Below are 24,963 nucleotides of genomic sequence, written 5' to 3'. Positions count from 1 at the left end.
ATTTTTTAAAATTATTTTATAACCTCAATTTCAAAAGCATTTTTACCCAAACACATTAAACTACTTTTTTTCAACCTCAATTTCAACCACAGTTTTAACCAAACACTTATTTTTTTAAATCAACCTCAATTAAAAGTACTTTTTATAAAACAATTTTTTTCAAATCACAACCACTACCACAATACCAAACACATTCATAATCAGACATCAATGGAGTAAACGTGATGCATATGCTTCTAATTCGATGGCTAAAAGCAGAGAAAGGCCAAACTATATATTATACAATAAACCTAAAAAGATGACGTTATTTCATTGCCGGTTAATGCGCTTCTCTCACAGTGCACTACCCTGAAAACGACTTGGGTGTATTTTATGAGATAAAAATCAAAAGGTGATACTATTTTAAAAAAATTAAATGTTTTGTTGAAAAAAATATATCATTATATAAAAGTATTGAAAAGTTTATAAGGGCAAAGAGTACATTTACAGACATTTTTCCAGGTTTTGTGAAGATAAAGAAATTGAGAGACAGCTCCTTGTTGGTTCGACGGCCTAATAAAATGAAGTTTTAAAGAGGAAGAATCGAATTGTTGGTTAGACGGCCATTTAAATCTTATTATAGCAAAAGAAATTAAGTCAACCATAAATCACTTAAAGGTATTTAATTATAATTTTATAAGACATTAAATTTGCAGTTTTTTTTTTTTTGTAATAATTGTTCAAAAATCCCCAATGCCAGAAGAGTTTCAAGCTCTTTTTTATCGATTCCAATGAGAAAACATAGGTCCTAATTTATGTCGAAAAAAAATCCATTGCAGGTAATTAATCTGAGAAGTCAATCGTGTCTATGATCTTGTGTTAGAAAATGTTTTCGAGAGCATGAGTAATATGTATGTCATTGAGCCACAAATCCATCATTATGCTTGTCTTGTGGATCTTTTGGGAAGAGCTGGGAGGATAGAGGAAGCAAAGAAGGTGAAGAGAGAGATGACCCTACATCCATATTCATATATCTTGGGCGGCGCATGCATGGTGATGTCCAGTTGGGTGAAGAAATGGTTGATTGCTTGGTGCAGCGGTGTCTTCACCATGGTGGCGTACGTGTTCTTCTTTCAAACATGTATGCCTCTGCTGACAAATGGGAGGGTGTCTCAAAGATAAGGAAGGAAACGAAAGATAAAAACATACGAAAGTACTTTCCAGGTTGTGGTTGAAGTGAAGTGAATGGTTACTGTTTGTGAATTTGTCACCGGAGATAGGTCCTCCGCACTTAGGGAAGATATCATTCATGTTCTTGCTGTTTGGAATTGACAAGCACTTAAAAGTCTCTCATGTTGGGATCTGATTACATAAATTTACTGGTCCTATTAACTATTCATCCTAAAGACTTGTCAAAGTTTTCATGTAGCCGGGAGAGAAGAATAACAGTTTTATTAAAGAAAAGCAAGAATGTCCAAGTAATGCTGAATATAAAAATAAAATAAGATTTTTAAGCTAAAAAAGAAAATATAAGATAAATTAAAGAAACCAAAGAGTTTCTGCATCAAGTTGCAAGTCACATTTTATGAATCAACGGGTCAACGTGCAGACAACACAGAGAAAGAAGCAGTGGCATTGGATGAGGAGGAGGCAGTAGAAGTTGACTTGTCTCCGTGGAACCTTTCAGCAGATTCAACAAAGGGAGGTCTAGTTGGTTGCGTGTGCTCCAGTGAACCCCTACTTTTGAACAAAACAGCTACCTCGGACATTGTTGGCCTTGAAGTTGGTGATGATTGGGTGCACATCAAGGCAATCTCTATGATTTTCTTTGCATGCTCCGCTTCATATTCACTGGGATCTAAGCTTTCATCCACCAATTCAAGGTGCGTGCCATCCTCATATAGCTTCCATGCCTGTTGAACATGATGCAGACAGAGATACAAGACTGAAATGACAGCATAATAAACAATGTCTTAGTAAGGTTCTAGCCTTCCGGGACTCACCTTTTTGAGGAGGTATTCAGCACCAGGATCAGCTATCATCTCACTGCTCTTCGTGCCACTTACGATTTCAAGGACAACGATGCCAAAGCTGTATGTGTCAACTTTTTCCGATAGCTGTCCATGGAGAGCATACTCAGGTGCTGTGTATCCCCTGAATTCATGGGCATTGATTCAAATTTTGATGTCAGATATAGAGGCATTTGAGAAGTATTTGTGTTCTTTAACAAGATTTGGAAGTATGAAAAAACAAACTGTTATGACTAAATGTGAAACATCTTAACTGATTCATGCTCCATTAGCATGGATTATAGTTATGTTCACATCCACCATCATGTTTGCTATATAGTTTCACCATACAAGGAAATAGAACAGGAATCTAGTAGAAAAATGGTGGAAAGCTGTTCTGAGACTTAAAACTCTTCTATATAGTGCTGCAACTGCATTCATCTTTCTGAAGGTAATGTTTCTTGTGCTTACAGATGAAAGTTTTACTTCCCAAGACATAAGGGACAGGGACAGATACCGAAGAGATAGAAATATGGTTGGTTGAAGAGACATAGAAGAAGATATAAAATAAATTTGTATCACAACAATTGCATGGACCCTTCTAATTTCAACAGTTTATTGTAACTTACAATGTTCCGGCAAATTTTGTGCTAAGGTGGCTCTGATTTTCAGGTAGAAGCCTTGCCAACCCAAAATCTGCTATCTTGGGTTGGAAATCGTCATCCAGGAGAATGTTGCTGGATTTTATATCTCTATGAATGATGCACACATGGAATTGCTCATGCAGATAGGCGAGCCCTTGAGCTGTGCCGAGGATTATATCAAATCGTTGCTTCCATCTGAGGGATCCTCGTTTTTCACCTGCTCCCAAGTAAAGATTCAGCTGAAATTTCAGTCTTAAAAAAAATTGTAACTATTTTGAAGTGGCATCATAGCCTATTTACGTTACCAAATAAGAATCTATCAAGGCTGCTGTTTGCCATGTATTCATATACAAGAAGTAGCTCTGGTCCTTTGCTACAACAGCCGAGTAGACGAATAAGATTCCGGTGATGAACATTGCTTATCAGTGTGACTTCACTTGCAAAATCTGCTTTGACCCTGTTGGACTGGCCTAGAGCTAGTTTCTTTACTGCAACTACTTTCCCATTCTTCAAAGTACCCTGTGAAATTGACAAAGGATTTATTAACAATAGAACAGTGAGGCAGAGGGTAGAACTGATACGAGCGTTTTCCATAAAGGAAAAAAGCTTTCATGCTAGATGTGATGGCTATGTGTTGCAGAATATTTGCAGTCTCTGCTATTTCACCTTGTATACATCACCAAAACCTCCTTCTCCTAGCTTGTTTTCTTCTTTAAAATTTTTTGTTGCCGATTTCAAGTCCTTATAACTGTATATGGTGGCGCCTCGCAGCTCGGTTGCATCTAATATATTACCTGCAACAATATTAGGAGTTAGGATTTCACTTTGCAATAGAACATGAAAAGTGAAGATTGTGACCATGCCGTTCACTTTACCTCTAGGAGCTGCCTTCCGCTTCTTAGATAGTTTAAACCAAATAAACAATCCAACAATAAGCAAAACAAGGGCTCCCCCTCCAGCTGCACCCCCGATAATCGCGCCTTTTTTGGAGCTTGATGAACTTTCTGCAAGAAAAACAGAATGTTTGATTAGCATACAGGACTGGACATAGCCAGTCAAAAACATCACTTTTTTGTTTCAGTATCATATGCTGGCTTCAGACGTCTATCTGCACGAAATGTGCTCTGATGAACATAAGTCCGTAGATGATCTAGATTGCACAGTTGCTTCAATTTGCAAATGTCCATAGCATTTTTATAAATCACAGAAAACATAACTTAATTGGCTCAAAGACCTCATGAAATAGACAAGAAAACAGATGGAGACTTGGTGTTGGTAGAGAGGAAATCTCACTAGTTTTCAAGAAAGGCAGGAGATCGATAGTCTGGTTATCAGCAAAGAAGGGTTTGTCCGAGTATCTCATAAAACATCCTGAATCAAGTGCCCTACCATCCGCATTTGGAGGACACCTCTGTATGTTTTTATAGGCAACTTCCATACAAGCTTGGCAACCAGCCGAATCAATAGTTTGCGCACATTGTGCAATGCCATACACCGATACATTTGAACCTGCCACTTCCCTCTTGCTAGCAGCAAAGAAACCATCTATCCTTGGTGTCGCCACTTGAAGATCGCCTAATAGGCCTGCCACAGTTGTGTTAAAAGTAGTATCTGGTGATGATGTAGTTTGATTCCCGCAATACTCGCGATTGGCATCCCGAGTGGTCTCCCCATAGAAATCGCTCCTCTCATACCTCAACAAAGCATAGAACATAAAGTTTAGTAACAGGTTAGCTAGTTGCCAGTTTTCCAGGGTGTCTCAACACCCTTGGTTCCTGAATATTTGCTGGATTTTGAAGCAATAGAACCATAAACCAACAGGTTATTGATGAGAAAAACTTTCTAGGAGAAACTGACAGTTCATGTCAAACTATTCGACCATCTAAACAGTTAGATTCTGTCCACTGGCAGAAGGGATTGATTGGTAGTTTGATGCCATTTCTGGTCATAATTTTGCTAGAATTTTTCCCCTTAGGCAACAAGTATATGAACTCACAAATAGGGTTTTTCTCTGTCAGAAAATGTTTTTCTTCCTAAAAACTGTCCTGAGATCGTTTTCAACATCAAGAACACGGGAAATTCTTAATATATGATTAGATGCTATAACCTGTGAAAACCTCAACAAAAATTCATTAACCAGGTCTTAACTTAATTTACAGGATCCAGGAAAATACCTGAGGAAACATCCATCATAGACAACACGAGCACCATTGGCCACAGAGCAGTTGCGAATCTGCGTCGAAGCAGCAGAAAAACAAGCAATGCAATCAGCTGCAGACATATAATCTCTGCACTGAAACATGGCATAAACTGAGTCTGGACCACTCAAACTCTGCTCGGTTACAAATTTTTTGCTGCTGTTCATCAAGTCAGTCCTGACTAACCCGAAGGTTATGTTCAGGTTGCTGTTGAAATTCGGCACGCTGCTAACATTATAAGTGCTACAACCTTGGCTTAGCATATTGATTCCTGGGTCTGATACTCCCACTTTCAGCATAAAACACCATGTAATTACTACTACTGCATTAAACATGCAATTCCTGGCCTCCATCTTTGTGTTCATTAATTGACTGACAAAATCAATATCAAATAGGATACATAACATTGAGTGACTGGAAACAATTAATAGCCGCCTATACTCAGAATTATCTGTGATATTTTTCAGTATCTGTCCAATATTAATTAAAACGAGGAGGCCTAACCGACCCCATATGGAAGTGAGACACAGCGAGACCCCTTGTGAGTTCAGGAACAACAACCACACGAGTAGACTTGTCAAACAGCGTGTCTTAGAACATTTTTGTAACTACCACTTGTAGTTTTGTAGCCTAGGCTGTCTTAAAATAATTCATTGAGAGATTCTTTTTATATATATATATATATATATATATATATAGGGAGACTTAAACACATCAATAATTGACTTAAACACATCACTATTCAAATTTCTTGTTCTGTTTCTTTTTTTTTCTTAAGGTTCATAGTTTTCTCAGCCGAACTTTGTGCATGGAGACTAAATTCTATTCCAATTTGAAGTAAGACAAGTCATTCAATTCCAGAGAATTTTTTCTTATTACAATGAGTTTTGAGATTTGAATTTAAAAATGCAACATGAAGAGTAAACTAATTGATATATGGTGATGAACACGTCAATGATGTTAGTGTGTATGTGCTGCAACCAATCGAGTGGTAAGGCAACCGTTTAAGCGTTCATGAATAAGGACCACTTGGGTATCAAACAACATGTTTTAGAATATTTTTGTCGCAACCACTAGCAGATGTGTAGCCTGGTCTTAAAATAATTCACTACTTTCTGTGGGCTTTAGAAACTGTATCTTCTAGAAAAATCAAAATAATTTTTTTAATTCTTGATATTAGTATATTAAAATTATTAAAAAACGCTAAAAAATATTAATTTAAAAAAATTACAAGAAAAACATATTTCAACGCAGTTGAAAACACAAATACCAAATAGTCACTTAAATCAATCATTGTTTACTTAACTAATTGTTGTGACATGCCAATTTATTTTCGTTTTTTAAAAAAATAAGTACATGGTTTTCTTAGCCTATAATTGTAATCCAGAGAGATATCTTTATTAGAATCACTTTTGAGATTTGAAATAAAAAAAAATAACTTCTCAATTTGAAGGCCTTCCTATATAGAATTAGCCTGAAGAATCTTCTCACCGAATTTGAGAATGATACAACTATCAAGAAGATTTCCTCCCAGCTGCATAATTTTGAAGATCAACACGACTTGAAGAATTAAGGTCAGATTAATTTAAGAAGACAGAGAGAGATATACAATGTCCACATGAATGATCTTGCAATAATGCACGACTGGCTAACAGCGACATATATCAAGAAGATTTCCACAGTCGTGTTTTTTTAAGGTCAGCAAGCCGGCAGAAAAATGTTAGGTTACGTTCTCTATAGGCAACTAGTTTAACAAAACAGAAGTGGAAGGTGAGATCAGAACATGAAGAACAAAACAAGAAACTTGACTTCGTTTACATGAGGGGTCAAAGCAGGCCGAACACAATAAATAAAAGTCATCTATCCATGGAAAGAAAACTAGAACACCTCGTGTTTTTACTTATTGTAGACGTAGACTTATCAGTATTGTGAATTGGAATAGTTGCCATTATAAACACGGCACAGATGGGGCGGTGGTATTTTTCCACAATGAAATGACCCTTCGAGGCAAAAATTCTTATTTTAAAAAGCACTTGAATTGAAATTCTCTTTGCCTATTTAATATTTAAAAATATAAAAATATTAATTAATTTAAAAGGCCAGTTATATGTGTTATTCACACAAACACTTATGGGTGCTTCGGATGACACGTATAGTGTCGTATAACGGCCAAACTACAACTTTTACAATTGCATTTTAATCTTCACAATATCATTTTTGTTTTTTTTTTTTTTGTTTAAAATGGGTGTCCAGGCCAGCTTGCACGCACCTCGACTAATCCCACATACGGGTCCTGAAGTTAACGACCATGTAAGCCTCCAGTGGCCATCATATGAGCAACCATAAAGTTCGAACCTGAGATCATAGAGGAAACAAACCTCTATTATCTTTGTTTCTGGATGGCTTGGTGTCGTGTGTGGCAAAAAACTATCAGGTTTTGTGTTGGTGATCGTTTCGCTTTTCATTAGTTCTTCTCTTCTATAAGGTTTCAAAGTAATTTTTTAATTTTTTTTTTTAAATTTGGTTCTTATTTTTTTATTGTTATTTGTTTTATTTAAAATAATTCATAAATTTAGATTTTTCTTTCAATTTCACTATTCATTAATTTTTTTTATCTATAAGATTTGGTTTCTATTATTTTAATTGTTATTATTTTAATTATTCTTTTAATTAAATTATCTTTTTAATTGTATCCCCAATATTTTACTTTTCTTATTCCTTTTTTATCTTTAAAATATATTTTTTTCCGAACACAGTAAATAAAAATAAACTAAAAATATACTGTTTTTACTGTAGTTTTTCTATCATAGTCTTATTGGTACCGTAAATTAGAATAGTTAAATAATGATTTTGATGCAATAAACATAAAACAAATAGCTTTGAAAGCGAGGGTATAATAGTTTTTTTTTTTTTTTATGGTGAAATGAATAGCATACTCTTAGAAAGAAAAAATATAGCGATGGCAGGCAGGTTTATTTTTTACCTTTTCATTGTAAATGAATAGTAAAATGATCACAACATCCTTGAATAAAAATTTTATATGCCTTGACAAAAAAAAATTATCTTTTAATATTAAATTGTTAAGTTTTTATCTTCATGATTTTTATTGTTTTTTTTATAGGATTATTCTAATCTGATATTTTAGATCGCAAGTTAGTCGAGATAACTCTAGATGACTTAGAGTTTTTTTCCAATGGTTTTTAATTGATTTTTTTAATTTATCTTTCATTATTTAATTTACTTAAAAGTTTATTTTCATTGTTTTACTCTCTTTTTTTTTGTACAAGATTATTCTAACTTTACAAGTAAGCTGCAAGTTTGGCAAACTAACTAGAGTCAAGTTTCTTTATTCTTTTTAAAATTTGATTGTTTTTTTTAATTCACCCTTAAATATTAGAGTTGTTAGTAATTGAGTTTCTCATTCAATTTTTTATTTGTTATCAAATAAAATCGTTGAGACTCTTAAAAAATATTTATAGGATATATTTTTGTAATATTAACAAGTGTTTAATTTTTTTAATTTTTCATTGTTGTTTTTTATTTATCTTTTCTAATTTTTTGTTTTTACTTTCCTTGGTTTTTATTTATAATTATATTATTAAATTAACAAGCTTATTAAATTTATTCAAATAAATAACCTGAATCCTAAATTTTTCTTACTCTTTTAAAAACACTATTATCAAGTATTTTTTTTAATATTAAAAAAAATTAATCCAACCCTTTTACTAATTTATATTTAACGAGATGTCTTTCTCCGATCCTTTCAAGAGTGTTGAGAGGTCTCCTCTTGATGGGCTGTCAGACTTGGATATTTATGCTTTGAATACGATTATTGGACCTGGGCTCTTCATGAGAGAGATCTTCTTCATCTTCTTCTTCTTCTTCCCGTTCCTCTGCCTTGTTATTGTCTACAAATATAGGCCAGTAGCAAAAATATAGGCCAGCAAAGAAGAGTGAGAATTAACATCCTCGTCTTCAAATGATCAACTGGCACACAAGTTTAGAATCCACTTCCAGAACCACTGCTCTAAATCGATTGTCCCAAGCAAGCTGAAGTCCAAGTGTGGCTGCCTACAGCTCAGCTTTGATGGCATTGCACCACCCTGCTCCAGCAACAACAACAACCAACCAAAAATCGGCCACAGGCATCATCCCAAATGGGCATGCAAAGAACAAAGATTCTGTATAAGCCAATCTTGTGTTTCCAATTGACAAAACCAGTTCATATGTTCTTGAAGAGCAAAACAGACCATATGTCAATTGCAGCTTTACAACCTCTGAGCACATGTACAAGTGATTCAGACTGACCTAGGCATGTCACGGTAGTCATCCTCTACAAGATGTCTACTGTTTCTTTCTGCATCAGTTAACAATCTTTCTATAACAGACAGCCACAAAAAAAAAACTCTAATCCTCTCTGTGGTCCCTTTCATTTCCAGATTTTGTCCCAAGTAGAATCATGATTGTTCCATGTTTCTTCTGCAACATAATCATAAGCAGCTGATATTGAGAACCCCCTTTTACAGGCCCAAGGCCATATTGCTTTTTATCATCTCCATTAGAGGGGCTGGGAGGGCATATGCTAGCAAGGGTTTGCACAACATTATTTGGCAACCGTTCTCCAAGCATGTCCTCCTTTCAAGTTCCTTTTTCATCTACCATTTCCACAGCCTTTACATCTACATCTACTCTCACCCCGTTCGTAAATTCAACTGATCTAGACCCATTTTCAGCCAAACTTGAATCATTTCTATTAAAATAGTAGCATTTTGTTGCTTTTTTTACAAGACATTGAACCGACCGGATTTGAACCAGGATTGGTTTGGTTAAACGGATTTGGCCAAGTCAATATATTGCATGATCATTCAACTAATTAAAACCTTCTTGAGTTAGACCTCGAATCACAGATTTTTCAGATCAACATATAAGGCTGGATCGGGTTTAAAACTATACCTCCGCTGCTGCTATTTATGAGCTTTTGGATTCATGTTGGCATGTGCAGATTGGGAATACTTTTCGAGAGACTAAACACTGCAAATGTTTTGGATAACAAAGGAGCTCCCTTAGGCTCTAACTCTGCTGTTTGCATGAACCTCCTGATTGTATTGTACACTGCTTGTATACAAATTTTAGATATCACAGGTAGGCTTTTACTTGCTGTTTTGGGCTTGCTTAGGCCCCTCATGTATATATATATATATATAGTCGAGCAACAATAACGTTGATCATCCCATCAACCAAAAAAATATATTTTAAAGAGGAGAAAATAATAAGAAAAACAAAACCATCTTCTATAAATTAACAACGTGCAAGTTTCTTGTTTTGTTCTCCTTGTTGTGATCTCACCCTCCTCTTCTATTTTGTTAAACTACCATTTTTTTGCTTGCAAAGAAAGTAACCTAGCATTCTCTGCATGATTTTTTTGTGTGCAAATTGGGGCTTAAATGCCTAAAAAAAATTCAATTAAACGAGGTAAAACAGACTTGATTAGGTTATAATACAAAATAGGATATAAACTCATAGGAAGGTCATTAACAATACAATCTTCCTTATTAAATAGGTAACCAGATAAATCAAAGTTCATTAACCAGTCTGCTGTAAAGTTGATCTCTCAAAAAGTATGTTAAATCTTGATCTCTCAATCTCTAGTAAAAAGTGTACAGGCTCTAACAATAAAAGTATAGTTACTGTCTATTTTCTCGCCTATTTTGTAACGAAATTTCACTATCAGAAAAGAGTCGGAATCTAAATTAAATAAGATAAATTTCAAGCTACCATACAAGTTCAAGACCAATGATAATAGCCCATAACTCTGCTCTAATTAAAGTACAAAGGGCCGTGTTTATTGCGAATTAGCCCTCCCTCACCTGCAAAACCTGCTATTTCTGTGTAAACTAGCATTCTCTGCTGGCTTGTTGACCTTGCAAAACATTAGATATTGTGCATTATTGTAAGTTGATTATGGACATGGTATTTCTGTGTCTTCTTAAATTGATTTGACTTTCTTCGAGTCATGTTGATCTTCAAAATTATGAAATTAGGAGGAAGACATAGGAGGGGTAAGAACCATTGCAACGTAGCCAAAAAGAAGTTAAGTACAAAGGTTGCCGGATTTGACTTGAATTTTTGAATTTCTTTTATTTGTTAGGGTTTTTTCAATCCTGTTGAATTTGACTTGAATCTATTTTAACAGTTAAAAAAATTTCCAAACCAGTCAGGTGATGACATATCAGAAAAAATATAGTTTTTTTGCGTGCATCTCATATTTATCAAGGTTTTTATAGGATTGGAGTAAGTTTAGAGATTCTACATCGATGAATATACACTGAACACACACACAAAGTAAAATAGTTAAAAATCAATGTTCCGATAAAAAAATATTACATATAAATAATGAATTTTACTACAATTTTGATGATACATAGTAAAGTCTAATACCAGGGGGGGGAAAGGGTAAATCTAAGTAATGGAAGCATATTCAACGACAGGTTTATCTTAAAAATTCAATTAGCACCATACAATCGAGTTCAGAGACTGCGCGCTTGAGATGGCGGGGGCTTGTCCCCATCCCATCGCCATCGCCACCTCCTCCATTCCAACCCCATTTATGCGTAAGGTAGAAGATGTGCCCCATGTCTGTCTACCTCATTGGGTTAAGATTGTGTCGAACTCCCTTTTGCTGGGGAATTTGCCATTTGCACAGGCCAGATATGAGTTATTTTCACCTTTCTTTGGAGGAGTACAAGCTTCTAAGGTTAGATGTGCTATTATCTAATTAACATCTCTCAATTATTGTTTCTTCTTTGAAAAATTTGTGACGCATGCAATTGTGTCACTGGCATTTCTCAATTATTTCTAAGAATAACTATAAGTTACTCAAGCTAAAAAGTGGTTGACCCTTGATTTCAAGAAAGAAAAAGTTTCATTTTATAAAATGATAATAAAAGATAATAGGGTTTGTTAAAAGTTGAAACAGTTAAAGATTAAAAACTTTGTGATTGTGAGAGACTTTGAAAATATTTGATTTTACTCATTCATGTTTTACAAAGGCTATTACAACCCTTCAAATAGAAAAGAAAAACTAGAAAAGAATAATAATACATAATAGAGAAATAATATCCCTCAAAGAATTATTTTAAGACAGCCTAGGTTACAAATCTACTAGCTGTGGCGACAACAATGTTCTAAACCAGGCTGTTTGATCCACCCATAGGGTTCTCATTCCTGAACATGTACACATATATAGGCTTCCACATGATAATTAATAGTGGATAGATACTGAAAAAAATAACAGAAAATTCTGTGTAGGCGGCTTTTGTTCCCGGTCATTTGATATTTATGTATCTTATTTTATTTTAATTTTGTCCTGTAGAAAGACAATCAAATAACGAACACAAAGATGGAGGCCAGGAATTGCATGTTTAATGCAGTAGTAGTAATTACATGGTGTTTTATGCTGAAAATGGGAGTATCAGACCCAGGAATCAATATGCTAAGCCAAGGTTGCAGCAATTATAATGTTAGCAGCGTGTCGAATTTCAAGAGCAACCTGAACATAACCTTCGGGTTAGTCAGGACAGACTTGATGAACAGCAGCAAACACTTTGCAACCGAGCAAAGTTTGAGTGGTTCGGACCCGGTTTATGTCATGTTTCAATGCAGAGATTATATGTCTGAAGCTGAATGCATTGCTTGTTTTTCTGCTGCTTCGACGCAGATTCGCAACTGCTCTGTGGCCAATGGTGCTCGTGTTGTCTATGATGGATGTTTCCTCAGGTATTTTCCTGGATCCTTTAAATTAAGACTTGGTTAATGAATTTTGTTGAGGTTTTAACAGGTTATAGCATCTAATCATATATTAAGAATTTCCCGTGTCCTTGATGTTGAAAGCGATCTCAGGACAGTTTTTAGGAAGAAAAACATTTTCTGACAGAGAAAAACCCTACTTGTGAGTTCATATGCTTGTTGCCTAAGGTGAAAAATTCTAGAAAAATTATGACCAGAAATGGCATCAAACTACCAATCAATCCCTTCTGTCAGTAGACAGCATCTAACTGTTTAGATGGTCGAATAGTTTGCCATGAACTGTCAATTTCACATGGAAAGTTTTTCTCATCAATAACCTGTTGGTTTATGGTTCTATTGCTTCAAAATCCAGCAAATAATTCAGGAACCAAGGGTGTTGAGACACCCTGGAAAACTGGCAACTAGCTAACCTGTTACTAAACTTTATGTTCTCTGCTTTGTTGAGGTATGAGAGGAGCGATTTCTATGGGGAGACCACTCGGGATGCCAATCGCGAGTATTGCGGGAATCAAACTACATCATCACCAGATACTACTTTTAACACAACTGTGGCAGGCCTATTAGGCGATCTTCAAGTGGCGACACCAAGGATAGATGGTTTCTTTGCTGCTAGCAAGAGGGAAGTGGCAGGTTCAAATGTATCGGTGTATGGCATTGCACAATGTGTGCAAACTATTGATTCGGCTGGTTGCCAAGCTTGTATGGAAGTTGCCTATAAAAACATACAGAGGTGTCCTCCAAATGCGGATGGCAGGGCACTTGATTCAGGATGTTTTATGAGATACTCGGACAAACCCTTCTTTGCTGATAACCAGACTATCGATCTCCTGCCTTTCTTGAAAACTAGTGAGATTTCCTCTCTACCAACACCAAGTCTCCATCTGTTTTCTTGTCTATTTCATGAGGTCTTTGAGCCAATTAAGTTATGTTTTCTGTGATTTAGAAAAATGCTATGGACATTTGCAAATTGAAGCGACTGTGCAATCTAGATCATCTACGGACTTATGTTCATCAGAGCACATTTCGTGCAGATAGACGTCTGAAGCCAGCATATGATACTGAAACAAAAAAGTGATGTCTTTTGACTGGCTATGTCCAGTCCTGTATGCTAATCAAACATTCTGTTTTTCTTGCAGAAAGTTCATCAAGCTCCAAAAAAGGCGCGATTATCGGGGGTGCAGCTGGAGGGGGAGCCCTTGTTTTGCTTATTGTTGGATTGTTTGTTTGTTTTAAACTATCTAAGAAGCGGAAGGCAGCTCCTAGAGGTAAAGTGAACGGCATGGTCACAATCTTCACTTTTCATGATCTATTGCAAAGTGAAATCCTAACTCCTAATATTATTGCAGGTAATATATTAGATGCAACCGAGCTGCGAGGCGCCATCATATACAGTTATAAGGACTTGAAATCGGCAACAAAAAATTTTAAAGAAGAAAACAAGCTAGGAGAAGGAGGTTTTGGTGATGTATACAAGGTGAAATAGAAGAGACTGCAAATATTCTGCAACATATAGCCATCACATCTTGCATGGAAGCTTTTTTCCTTTATGGAAAACGCTCATAACAGTTCTACCCTCTGCCTCACTGTTCTATTGTTAATAAATCCTTTGTCAATTTCACAGGGTACTTTGAAGAATGGGAAAGTAGTTGCAGTAAAGAAACTAGCTCTAGGCCAGTCCAGCAGGGTCAAAGCAGATTTTGCAAGTGAAGTCACACTGATAAGCAATGTTCATCACCGGAATCTTATCCGTCTACTCGGCCGTTGTACCAAAGGACCAGAGCTACTTCTTGTATATGAATACATGGCAAACAGCAGCCTTGATAGATTCTTATTTGGTAACGTAAATAGGCTATGATGCCACTTCAAAATAGTTACAATTTTTTTGAAGACTGAAATTTCAGCTGAATCTTTACTTGGGAGCAGGTGAAAAACGAGGATCCCTCAGATGGAAGCAACGATTTGATATAATCCTCGGCACAGCTCAAGGGCTCGCCTATCTGCACGAGCAATTCCATGTGTGCATCATTCATCGAGATATAAAATCCAGCAACATTCTCCTGGATGACGATTTCCAACCCAAGATAGCAGATTTTGGGTTGGCAAGGCTTCTACCTGAAAATCAGAGCCACCTTAGCACAAAATTTGCCGGAACATTGTAAGTTACAATGTACTGTTGAAATTAGAATGGTCCATGCAATTGTTGTGATACAAATTTATTTTATATCTTCTTCTATGTCTCTTCAACCAAACAAATTTCTATCTCTTCGGTATCTGTCCCTATCCCTTATGTCTTGGGAAGTAAAACTTTCATCTGTAAGTACAAGAAACATTACCTTCAGAAAAGATGAATGCAGTTGCAGCACTATATAGAAGAGTTTTAAGTCTCAGAACAGCTTTCCACCATTTTTCTACTAGATTCCTGTTATATTTCCTTGTATGGTGAAACTATATAGCAAACATGATGGTGGATGTGAACATAACTATAATCCATGCTAATGGAACATGAATCAGTTAAGGTGTTTCACATTTAGTCATAACAGTATGTTTTTTCATACTACCAAATCTTGTTAAAGAACACAAATACTTCTCAAATGCCTCTATATCTGACATCAAAATTTGAATCAATGCCCATGAATTCAGGGGATACACAGCACCTGAGTATGCTCTCCATGGACAGCTATCGGAAAAAGTTGACACGTACAGCTTTGGTATCGTTGTCCTTGAAATCGTAAGTGGCAAGAAGAGCAGTGAGATGATAGCTGATCCTGGTGCTGAATACCTCCTCAAAAAGGTGAGTCGCGGAAGGCTAGAACCTTAACGAAGACAATGTTTATTATGCTGTCATTTCAGTCTTGTATCTTTGTCTGCATCATGTTCAACAGGCATGGAAGCTATATGAGGATGGCAAGCACATTGAATTGGTGGATGAAAGCTTAGATCCCAGTGAGTATGAAGCGGAGCATGCAAAGAAAATCATAGAGATTGCCTTGATGTGTACCCAATCATCACCAACTTTAAGGCCAACAATGTCCGAGTTAGTTGTTTTGTTCAAAAGTAGGGGTTCACTGAAGCACACGCAACCAACTAGACCTCCCTTTGTTGAATCTGTAGAAAGGGTCCGTGGAGACAGTTCCACTTCTACTTCTTCCTCCTCATCCAATGCCACTGCTTCTTTCTCTGTGGTGTCTGCTCGCTGACCCGTTGATTCATAAAATGTGACGTGCAACTTTGGCAACAAGCCTTGAAGATGAATAGTTAATAGGACCTGTGAATTTGCATCATCGTGATCCCTCCATGAGAGATTGGCACCATAAATAAGACCATTCAAAGGAAAACGAAATCTATTCCTGAACCTTTCACTTGACATCTGTTGTCAATAACAGGCAAATGATCTTAAGCTTGATTAGTCATTTTTGTGAATAAAAGACAATCATTTTAACAGCCACTGAAACCATGCGCCCGCCACTTTCAGCTCTAGCACTCTAACCAAAACCATCTAACTACTGAGTTCCAATATTCATCACAGGTAATTCACGAGGAACACAAAATATAAATTCTTAACTAAAGAAAAGGATAAAACTCCCCACTTTAACTGATATCATCGAACTACTGCAACATGGAAAAAAATGAAAGAAATTGTATGAATTGTTTTCAGAACGCAAAACGATTTTACTTTTGGCAATTAAATAATTAGCAACAAAAAGAAAATGGGAAACAATTTGTTTGAGAAACCTACACCTACAATGGAGCCAAACATTATTACATCCACGTTTTTATTACAGGGTCTTTACAATGTTTCAACTGTGAAAGTGTTTGCTTCAAATTGCACCAGGTTGAGAAAAAACAATAAGCCACATTAGTGGTTCACCAATGAGGAAAGAGGCTTTACTTTCTTAATGTATAACTAACATGGAACAATTATCATAGGAGTCTATGTACCAGATTAAGCATGAAGTTACTGTTTTCTGTTTTAATTATTTTTCTAGTTAATTTCGGATCTTAATTATTTGTTTCGTATCTAATTTAAAAATTTTAATTTAATTAGTATTTTACTATTTAAAAATTATAATGTTAAATGAATTCTATTAATTAATTAGATGAGTTTTAATTAGAAATTATTTCATATAAAGAATTTTAGTATTTATATATATAAATAGAGATGTCTAGTTTATTTTATAGAGATCAATACTATAATTTAGATTCAATAAAAATATATACCATAGAATTTTCTCTAGATTGCTCTACAATTTGGTATGTAACCTTAGAGCTTGAGAACTCTAGTAATTTTATCTTCGCTATAAGCTGCATCGATGGCGAACAGAAAAGAGAATCGTGGAGTAGGTGGTGACAACTATCTATGTGACGGTGATCAGGGGATATATGTGGGATCAGTTAGATCACTATTCAGTAGCGTTAACAGCTTTAAAGGAGCAAGTTCAAACTGTGTTTGGTGACATCAACGCTAGATTTGGTGACCTTACAATCAGGCTTGAGACATTAGGGTTGCGTGCAAACATGAACCAGGAAAGAAGAGAGGCGCGAGTCGAGGATGACGCTTGTGGCCAATCTGTCATTGAACTAGTTCATGCAAATCCTTATGGTCAATATAACTACGAGTATTCATCTGATAAAAAAGATCTATTTTGACTGATGGGAGGCACAAACAAGAATCGCAAAAAGAAGAGGAACGTGTTTGGAGACTCACCTTGGGGTCAACTTTACCTTGGTCCTATTCCTAAAATTTCATCTAGACAACCACTTGCCTAGGTAAAGGGTGTTGGTGAAGATGAACTTGATGGAGATAATGAGACCTTGTTAGATCTAGACAAACAACCACAATTTAAGAGACAAAAATCAATCAACGTGATTGAATGTCAGTATGAGCAAGAACCTTTCGATGATGAAGATGTTCTATGCAAACTTGATGGAGATGATGAAAAAGATTTATATAATGATGAAGATCATGCAAGCAATGACACGGAGAGCCCAGTAATTTTTTATAAATCTTCTAAAGATATTATGGAAAGTTATTTTAGTGTTCATTTAGATGAGCTCAATTTGAAGTAGATAAATATAGAAAGGAACTTCAAGTTGACTTTATAGGAAAAAAAATATAACATTATATACAAAATTCTTCTTATTATACATATATCATAAATTAAATTTTGAAGTTCACATGTTAAAAACATGCTATTTTGTGAATGATATATTTTAAGTATTTTTTTTTTTTTTAGAAGTTCAATTTCTAACGTATAACTCGAGGATGAGTTTTTTTAAAGTGGAAGGGAATGACATAGAACAATTATCTCAAGACTTTATGGACCAGATTGAAGCATGAAATTATTGTTTTTGTATTTTAATTATTTTCCTAGTTAATTTTGGATTTTAATTATTTATTTTCTACTTAGTTTAGAACTTTTAATTTAATTAGTATTTTTCTATGTAGTGATCCTAATGTTAGATAGATTCTATTAATTATGTAGTTTTTAATTAGAAATTATTTTCTCTAAAAGATTTTAATATTAATATAAATAGAAATTTCTAGTTTATTTTATAAAAATAAATATTATTATTCAGATTCAATAAAAATTCCAAAAACATTTCTTTAAATTTCTAAACAGTTCAATCTATAATTAATCTTAAAACTCCCTATCCCTAGTTTTATCCTCCCTGTACACTGTGTGAATAACAATTACAATACAGTTAAATGTGCACCCGCTAATGGCTATGAGAAAACTTGCTCCAAGGTTACACTATCATGATCATCATCGTCATCAAGAGAAACAGACTTTAAGTGCTTTCAATTCCAAACAGCAAGAGCATGATATCTTCTCTAAGCGCACAGGACCTGTCCCCAGCGATTGCAATACAGTTGATTGTGCACGCCCTCTTGGCTACGAGGGAACTTGTTCCATGGTTACGTTATAATGCTCATCATCATCAAGAAAAAGAGACTTTAACTGCTTGTCAATTCCAAACAGCAAGAACATGATATCTTCCTCAAGTGCATAGGACCTATCTCCAGTGACAAATTCACAAACAGTACCATTCACTTCAATTGAACTACAACCTGGCAACTTTCTTATGTTTTTATCTTCCATCTTCTTCCTTATCTTTGAGACATCCTCCCATTTGTCAGCGGAGGCATACATGTTTGAAAGAAGAACATGTACACCACCATGGTCAAGACACCGCTGCACCAACCTATCAACCATTTCTTCACCCAACTGGACATCACCATGTACTCTACATGCATCTAGCAATGCACCCAAGGTATATGAATCTGGCTGCAGTGGCATCTCTCTCACCACCTGCTTTGCTTCCTCTATCTTCCCAGCTCTCCCCAAAAGATCCACCAAACAGCCATAATGCTGGATTTGTGGCTCAATGACATATCTATTACTCATGCTCTCGAATATTCTCAACCCTTCATCAACCATTCCCATACGGCTACAAGCATTTAGGACACATACGAATGTGACCTCGTTCGGCACAACTCCCTCATCCTGCATCCTGTTAAACAAATCAATGGCAGCTTCACTCTTATCATGATTAGCTAGACCCGAAATCAAACAAGTAAAAGCATAGACATCCCTATCATCCATCTCATCAAACACGCTACAAGCCATTTCGATACATCCACACTTTGCATACATATCAATTAGCGCAGTGCCAAGCATTCTATCCAATGACATATGATGCCTCTTAACATAAGCATGTATCCACCTTCCTTGATCCAAAGCCCCTAAGAAAGCACAAGCCGTAAGAGCACCAACAATGCTAGCACGATTAAGCCTAAACCCAGAAACCTGCATATCATAGAAAACCTCTAAAGCCTCCTTAAAAAACCCAATTCGCACATACCCTGCGATCAAGGCACCCCACGAAACCGGATTCTTCTCAGGCATTCTATCAAACAACTCCCTAGCAATCAAGACTTGACCGGAATTTAAATACCCACTAATCAAACAAGTCCAAGTAACAACATCCCTCTTTATACTCATATCAAACATGTTCCTAGCCAAGTCCATAAACCCACAATTTGCATACAAATGAATCAATCCATTTTGCACAAAATCATAACTTTCCCATCCAAATTTAACAACTTGGCCATGAAAACATAAACCCATTTGCAAATTAAAAACATCAATACAAGCCCTGATAACAAAAGAGAAAGTAAAGTTATTAGGCAAGTAATTACTCTCTAGCATGTGCTTATATAGAGAAAAGGCTCTGACGGCCTCATTTTTTTCTACAAAAGCTTGCATCATGGTGTTCCAGATGAAGGTGGACTTGTTTTGAAGGCAAAGAAAGAGTCTTTCAGCATAAAAGAGAGAGCTTCTGGCATTGGAATGTGCATGGAGAGAGATAATTTTTGCTGCTGCATATGGATCTTTAAGGGTGGCTGTGACAGTGAGATGGGATTGAATTTGCTTCAACTGTGAGATGGTTAGGCCTTTTTGGTCTAAGAGGGAGATGGTTTTCTTGCTTGCTTTCAAATATCTGGAAGCTGACATATCACATGTAGCTGAGAAATGGTGAGGCTAATGGCACTGTCTTGATTGTTTAGCTCACATATCTCGTTGTCTCAAATCTCAAATTTATTTTTGAGACACTTTTAAAGTGAATTTTGTTCTTTTAAAATAGAATATACAGACAACATGTCTCATCTGTCTTTATCATCTTCATAAACGTTGATCGTTATTCATCTCAGACGCCCTAAACCTTTCATTGCTTCCTAAACCAAGACACAACGAGACATGAACGACCTCTTATTTTAGTATTCGATCCTTCCTCTAATCTTCTCTTAAGAAACATTTCCTCCAGTTTTAACATTCCATCTATAAATTGAAATAATCTAGTGATTAACTTCTAGGAGTGTTGTTTCCTATATATTTCAAGATATTGAGTACTCAATGTATATAATAAATGAAAAAACATTGCCATAATCTACAACTTCCAACAACAATTACATCAACTGGATAATTAGAATTTATAATATATTAGCATATTAAATAGGTTGGCTTTCTAAATTATTCTCTTCGATTCCAATACAATCCAATGTTATGAAAATAAAATTCCTCGCCGATTGAACATTTTGAATGTGAATGGGCCCATTTATCAAATGACTAAAAAACAAATGAGAATCTCTTGATGATTTTATTTAGAATGGTTTGGTATTCTGTCGGAAATCATTTGTTTAGTCAAATATTTATTACTTTTTTTTAAAATATATATAAAAAAGTATCACTTGAAAATATATTAAAATATTTTTTTAAAATAAAAATTATTTTAATATCATCACATCAAAATAATTTAAAAACAAATAAAAAAATTAATTTAAAGATAAGAATATCTTAATGCCAAATATTTATCAACACATAATTGTGTTTCAAACTTTAATTTTATAGAAGTTAAGATAATATGTTTTTTTTATTTATTTTACATACAAAAATTATTTCATATTAATTTTAATTAAATATATATTTTTTTAAATTACAATTAAAAATATTTTTAAACTGTAACATAAAAATTACAACAATATTAAACACTCATTAAAATAAAACTAAATCAGAAAAAAAAAAAAAAAAACCTAAAAATTTGGAATGCACAAGTAGATTTGTTTACTTAAAAAAAAAAAAAGTAGAGTTGGATCGTCCTAAAAAAAGAAGAAAAGGGAGAAGGGTAATACAGGAATTATACCTTAGATAGCGTAAGGAAACCCTTGCCATCATGCTAACCCCAATCTCACCTTCGGTTCTTTCATCATTTTAGCTCTGCTCGCTGCTGCTGCTGCTGCTGCTGCTGCTAACAGTTGCCTCTCTCTTTTATCTCTTCAAGAAATCTAATCTCACAAGTTACTACTCACTGCTAACTTCTAAGCTCTTAGCAACTTTACTTCTCTGTCTTTCTTTCTGTTCTTTTGATGATAAACTAGGGTTTAATAGCAAATAATTTAAGGTTTTTTTCAAAGAGACTGACTTTGTAGTGAAATATATACAGATGAATAGAGAGAAGCTTATGAAGATGGCTGGTTCTGTTCGAACCGGTGGCAAGGGAACCATGAGAAGGTACGGTATTGCTGTAAAACTTCTAAAGATTCAAACTTTTTGTGCTTTTGAAGAATTGAAGTTTAGGTTTTTTGGTTGATTTGTGGTGTTGCTAGATTTTTGTTTGCATAAAGCTATAATCTGTGTTTTTAAAATGTGGTGCTTCTTTATTTTTCAAAAAAACAAAATCATGGATTTTTCTTCTTTTGCTTGTTTGTGTTAGTATTGGAGCATTATTTGCATAAAGGTGTTATCTTTTGTGGATTTTTTAAAGTCTGTTTTCTTTTTGTCTTGTTTGTGTAGAAAGAAGAAGGCAGTGCACAAGCCATCAACAACTGATGACAAGAAGCTGCAAAGTACTTTGAAGAGAATTGGGGTTAATACAATTCCAGCTATTGAAGAAGTGAACATCTTCAAGGATGATTTGGTTATTCAGTTTGTTAATCCTAAAGTTCAAGCCTCTATTCCTGCTAACACTTGGGTTATTTCTGGCACTCCTCAAACCAGAAGTAAGTTCTTATGCTATCTTTACGTGGAGTTGTATTTTTGTTTGTTGATTATTTCAACTTTATTGGTTTCTGTTTTGCAATAGTCCATGCATTGCTTTCGTTGAGTAACAATTGTACTAGCTTATTTGTACTGGTGTTCTGTTAAGAATTTGACACTGGTTTTAGTCAACCGAAATGTCATTGTTTCTTGTGATATTGTTGATATGAAGTGGGTGTTTAATTGTGACCTGACTTTGCTACCGTCTTTTTCCAATCTTTAATTAAAAGTTTTTTATACGTGTAAGCGAGTTAGTGAGACGGACAAGAACTAACACGAATTAAATTTGTTGTGGCTGCAGAACTGCAAGATATTCTTCCAGGAATCATCAACCAACTTGGTATGTAGATTTTACATACAGTCTCCATTTCACATGTCATACTGTTCTTTTGCTTTTATATTTCAAAAATGGGAATCAAGAAGTTTCCGTTGTATAATACTCGTGTTTAAGTATGAGATTTTAGTTTTTCTTGCACAGTGATTGTGTTTACCTCCTGCACTTGTTCTCTGTGTACATAGCTTTTTCAAGCATCAGGATCTTTAGCTTCAAACATTGCACTAGTTCATTCTTGTCCAATACATTTTTCTTGTTTTCATATTTAAATGTGCAAAAATGTTTGGGTTAATAACTCAAATTGCTTTTTATTTTTGCTTGTATTGTTTTAATCTAGTTTTTTTCTATCTGTGTGCTTGCTGGTGTCATGCGTTTGGATTGATTGTGCCAAAAGCAAAAATGTTATCTTATACATGAATTGTTATGAAAACCTTTCAGGTTCCCCTCAAGCTTTCTTTAAAATACCTTGAACTTAAATTGCCATGAAAATCTCCCTGATGATGAAGTTTTCAACTTGACACACAATGAAATAATTGTATAGAGCCGTCAAAGCCTCGAGTTTAAAAGTAGAGTTTAGACATGTGAGGCATTTGATGTTCAAAATGTGTTATCTGAGCCCAAGTCCTCAGCTTGTTTTCTTAAAGCAGACACTGTTTAACTAATGTTGGATTAGTGCATTTCTTGAAAGCACTTCCTGCTCGCAATTGATAATCCTCTGGGGAGGATATATTCCTTTTGTAAATTTTTAATAATGCTAAACTGTCTCATGCTGTCTTGTCCGCTAATTTCAGTTTTCACTCTGCTAAATATTCATGGGCATGTAATATAATAAAATCCTAACATTCTAAACTGCAATCTTCTGGAAATTTGGTCAATGGTAGTTAAAAAAACAGACTTGTCTATTTGTTGACAAGGGCACATAAGCACACATGTAGTGGTTTGTGCTAGTTCCTGTATACCCTTTTCTTTCACTTGTTATGTGGTGTAGCTTGTTATCTGATTACTCTTCTACAAATCTATTTAATCAAATGAAGGCATTTTCCCTAGTAATACTCATAATTTAACTTCAATTTTTCTGAAATGCTCTACCCATGCCTTGTGATCAATTCTGTAGTTTGCAAGATGTGTCATTGATATTTTGCTGCTGCAATTTTCAGGGCCAGATAACTTGGACAACCTTAGGAAGTTAGCAGAACAGTTTCAAAAGGAGATGCCAGCTGGTGAGGCAGGTGCTGCACAAGAAGATGATGATGTCCCAGATCTTGTGGCTGGTGAGACCTTTGAAGCTGTTGCTGAAGAGGGTCAGAAGTAGTCGGGCTTTAAGTGATCTCCTTTGGTTTTTTTTGTACTGGACCAACTTCTACCCAGGCTTCCCTTCTCTTTTATGGTCGTTTTACAGTTTTGTAGTGTTTCATGAACAGCTTGTGACAGGGAAAACAAATATGTTATGAAACCAGATGATGTTGATGTCTAAGATCTTGCCAAGAAATTTTAAATCTTTGGTCCATGTTGTGCGTGCCCTTGTATTCCATTTTACAGGGATATCTGATATCTCAAGTTTCAAGAATAAATGACCAAAGTATTGTTTCCTACTGACTAATCTAAGGAACGTGATGCTGTACGTGCACAAACTGATTCCATAAAACCTATAGCGTAGGTGATGTGGTGTAATTCATTTTCTATTCTAGCAATTCTATAGTCATGCATTTAATTTCGTTAGTGAGGTATACACTGAGAACACGTTACAGAGATCCTCACCCTATTTCATTTCCTCTTGTGAAGCTCATTGCGATTGTGTTCAAGTGCTGTTCATGATGTAGCATGGACGGTCCTTGTTGATTCCTGCACGTATGACAACTGACTCTAAATGTCCTTGTAAGTCGGTTCCAAAATCATTTGGAGGCACGAACTTATTTTCTCATTAATGAGAATGATTCATCTTTGGGGTAAAAAGAACAGGCACGCTTTTGACGATATCAGCATCTTGGGTTTGGATTGAAGAAGATCATGAGAAGGATATTATCTATTTCAGAGCTGATTCCAGTACGAGGATATCTTTGATTCTTGAATCTTTTGACTGTTAAAAGAGATCATTTTACTTCTACTTGAGATGGTATTGAACGAATTGCCATCATATGTATTGAATGGATTTTGGTAGTCATAACTTCATAAGCTATACAAGTCACAAGTAAATTCTTTATATATGAAAGGATCTTGTTCGTTTTGGGGAAGAGGAGTTGGATAGCTACCAGGACAATGAACATTCTATAAAGACCCAAATTAACATCATATTGCCTGAGCTAATTGATGGAGAATTATCATGCCTGTTTTCCATGGAGGATGGATATCAGAAATGACCAATCCTAATAAACAAATATCTAACTTGAAGGGATCTTG

The 24,963-nt window shown here is 35.2% G+C and overlaps 4 protein-coding genes across 4 annotated transcripts; 2 read left to right on the top strand and 2 right to left on the bottom strand.

Annotated features, from left to right (window-relative positions):
* Window positions 1–1,414: 1,414 nt before the first annotated feature.
* Window positions 1,415–5,412, bottom strand: LOC18106529 (cold-responsive protein kinase 1). Its single transcript, XM_024588468.2, has 8 exons — window positions 4,807–5,412; window positions 3,926–4,326; window positions 3,508–3,636; window positions 3,299–3,426; window positions 2,938–3,151; window positions 2,618–2,849; window positions 1,983–2,133; window positions 1,415–1,892 (listed from the first exon to the last, which is right to left on the bottom strand). Exons 1-8 carry the CDS (start codon window positions 5,235–5,237, stop codon window positions 1,578–1,580), a joined length of 2,001 nt encoding a protein of 666 aa, XP_024444236.2. The 5' UTR covers window positions 5,238–5,412; the 3' UTR covers window positions 1,415–1,577.
* A 5,947-nt stretch (window positions 5,413–11,359) lies between these two features.
* Window positions 11,360–16,081, top strand: LOC7496620 (cysteine-rich receptor-like protein kinase 42). Its single transcript, XM_024588463.2, has 9 exons — window positions 11,360–11,584; window positions 12,203–12,606; window positions 13,082–13,482; window positions 13,773–13,901; window positions 13,983–14,110; window positions 14,258–14,471; window positions 14,560–14,791; window positions 15,277–15,427; window positions 15,519–16,081. Exons 1-9 carry the CDS (start codon window positions 11,378–11,380, stop codon window positions 15,831–15,833), a joined length of 2,181 nt encoding a protein of 726 aa, XP_024444231.2. The 5' UTR covers window positions 11,360–11,377; the 3' UTR covers window positions 15,834–16,081.
* Window positions 16,082–18,150: 2,069 nt separating this feature from the next.
* Window positions 18,151–20,493, bottom strand: LOC18106530 (pentatricopeptide repeat-containing protein At5g66520). The gene has a single exon (XM_024588805.2). It carries the CDS (start codon window positions 20,151–20,153, stop codon window positions 18,531–18,533), a length of 1,623 nt encoding a protein of 540 aa, XP_024444573.2. The 5' UTR covers window positions 20,154–20,493; the 3' UTR covers window positions 18,151–18,530.
* Window positions 20,494–21,330: 837 nt separating this feature from the next.
* Window positions 21,331–24,158, top strand: LOC18106531 (nascent polypeptide-associated complex subunit beta). Its single transcript, XM_006372399.3, has 5 exons — window positions 21,331–21,493; window positions 21,640–21,707; window positions 21,990–22,195; window positions 22,534–22,572; window positions 23,724–24,158. Exons 2-5 carry the CDS (start codon window positions 21,640–21,642, stop codon window positions 23,876–23,878), a joined length of 468 nt encoding a protein of 155 aa, XP_006372461.1. The 5' UTR covers window positions 21,331–21,493; the 3' UTR covers window positions 23,879–24,158.
* Window positions 24,159–24,963: the final 805 nt, after the last annotated feature.

This window comes from Populus trichocarpa, chromosome 17 (assembly GCF_000002775.5).
Source record: "Populus trichocarpa isolate Nisqually-1 chromosome 17, P.trichocarpa_v4.1, whole genome shotgun sequence".
Classification (NCBI taxonomy): Eukaryota; Viridiplantae; Streptophyta; class Magnoliopsida; order Malpighiales; family Salicaceae; genus Populus; species Populus trichocarpa.
Note: the sequence above shows the minus strand (reverse complement) of the source record. Positions and strands in the feature narration are given on the sequence as shown.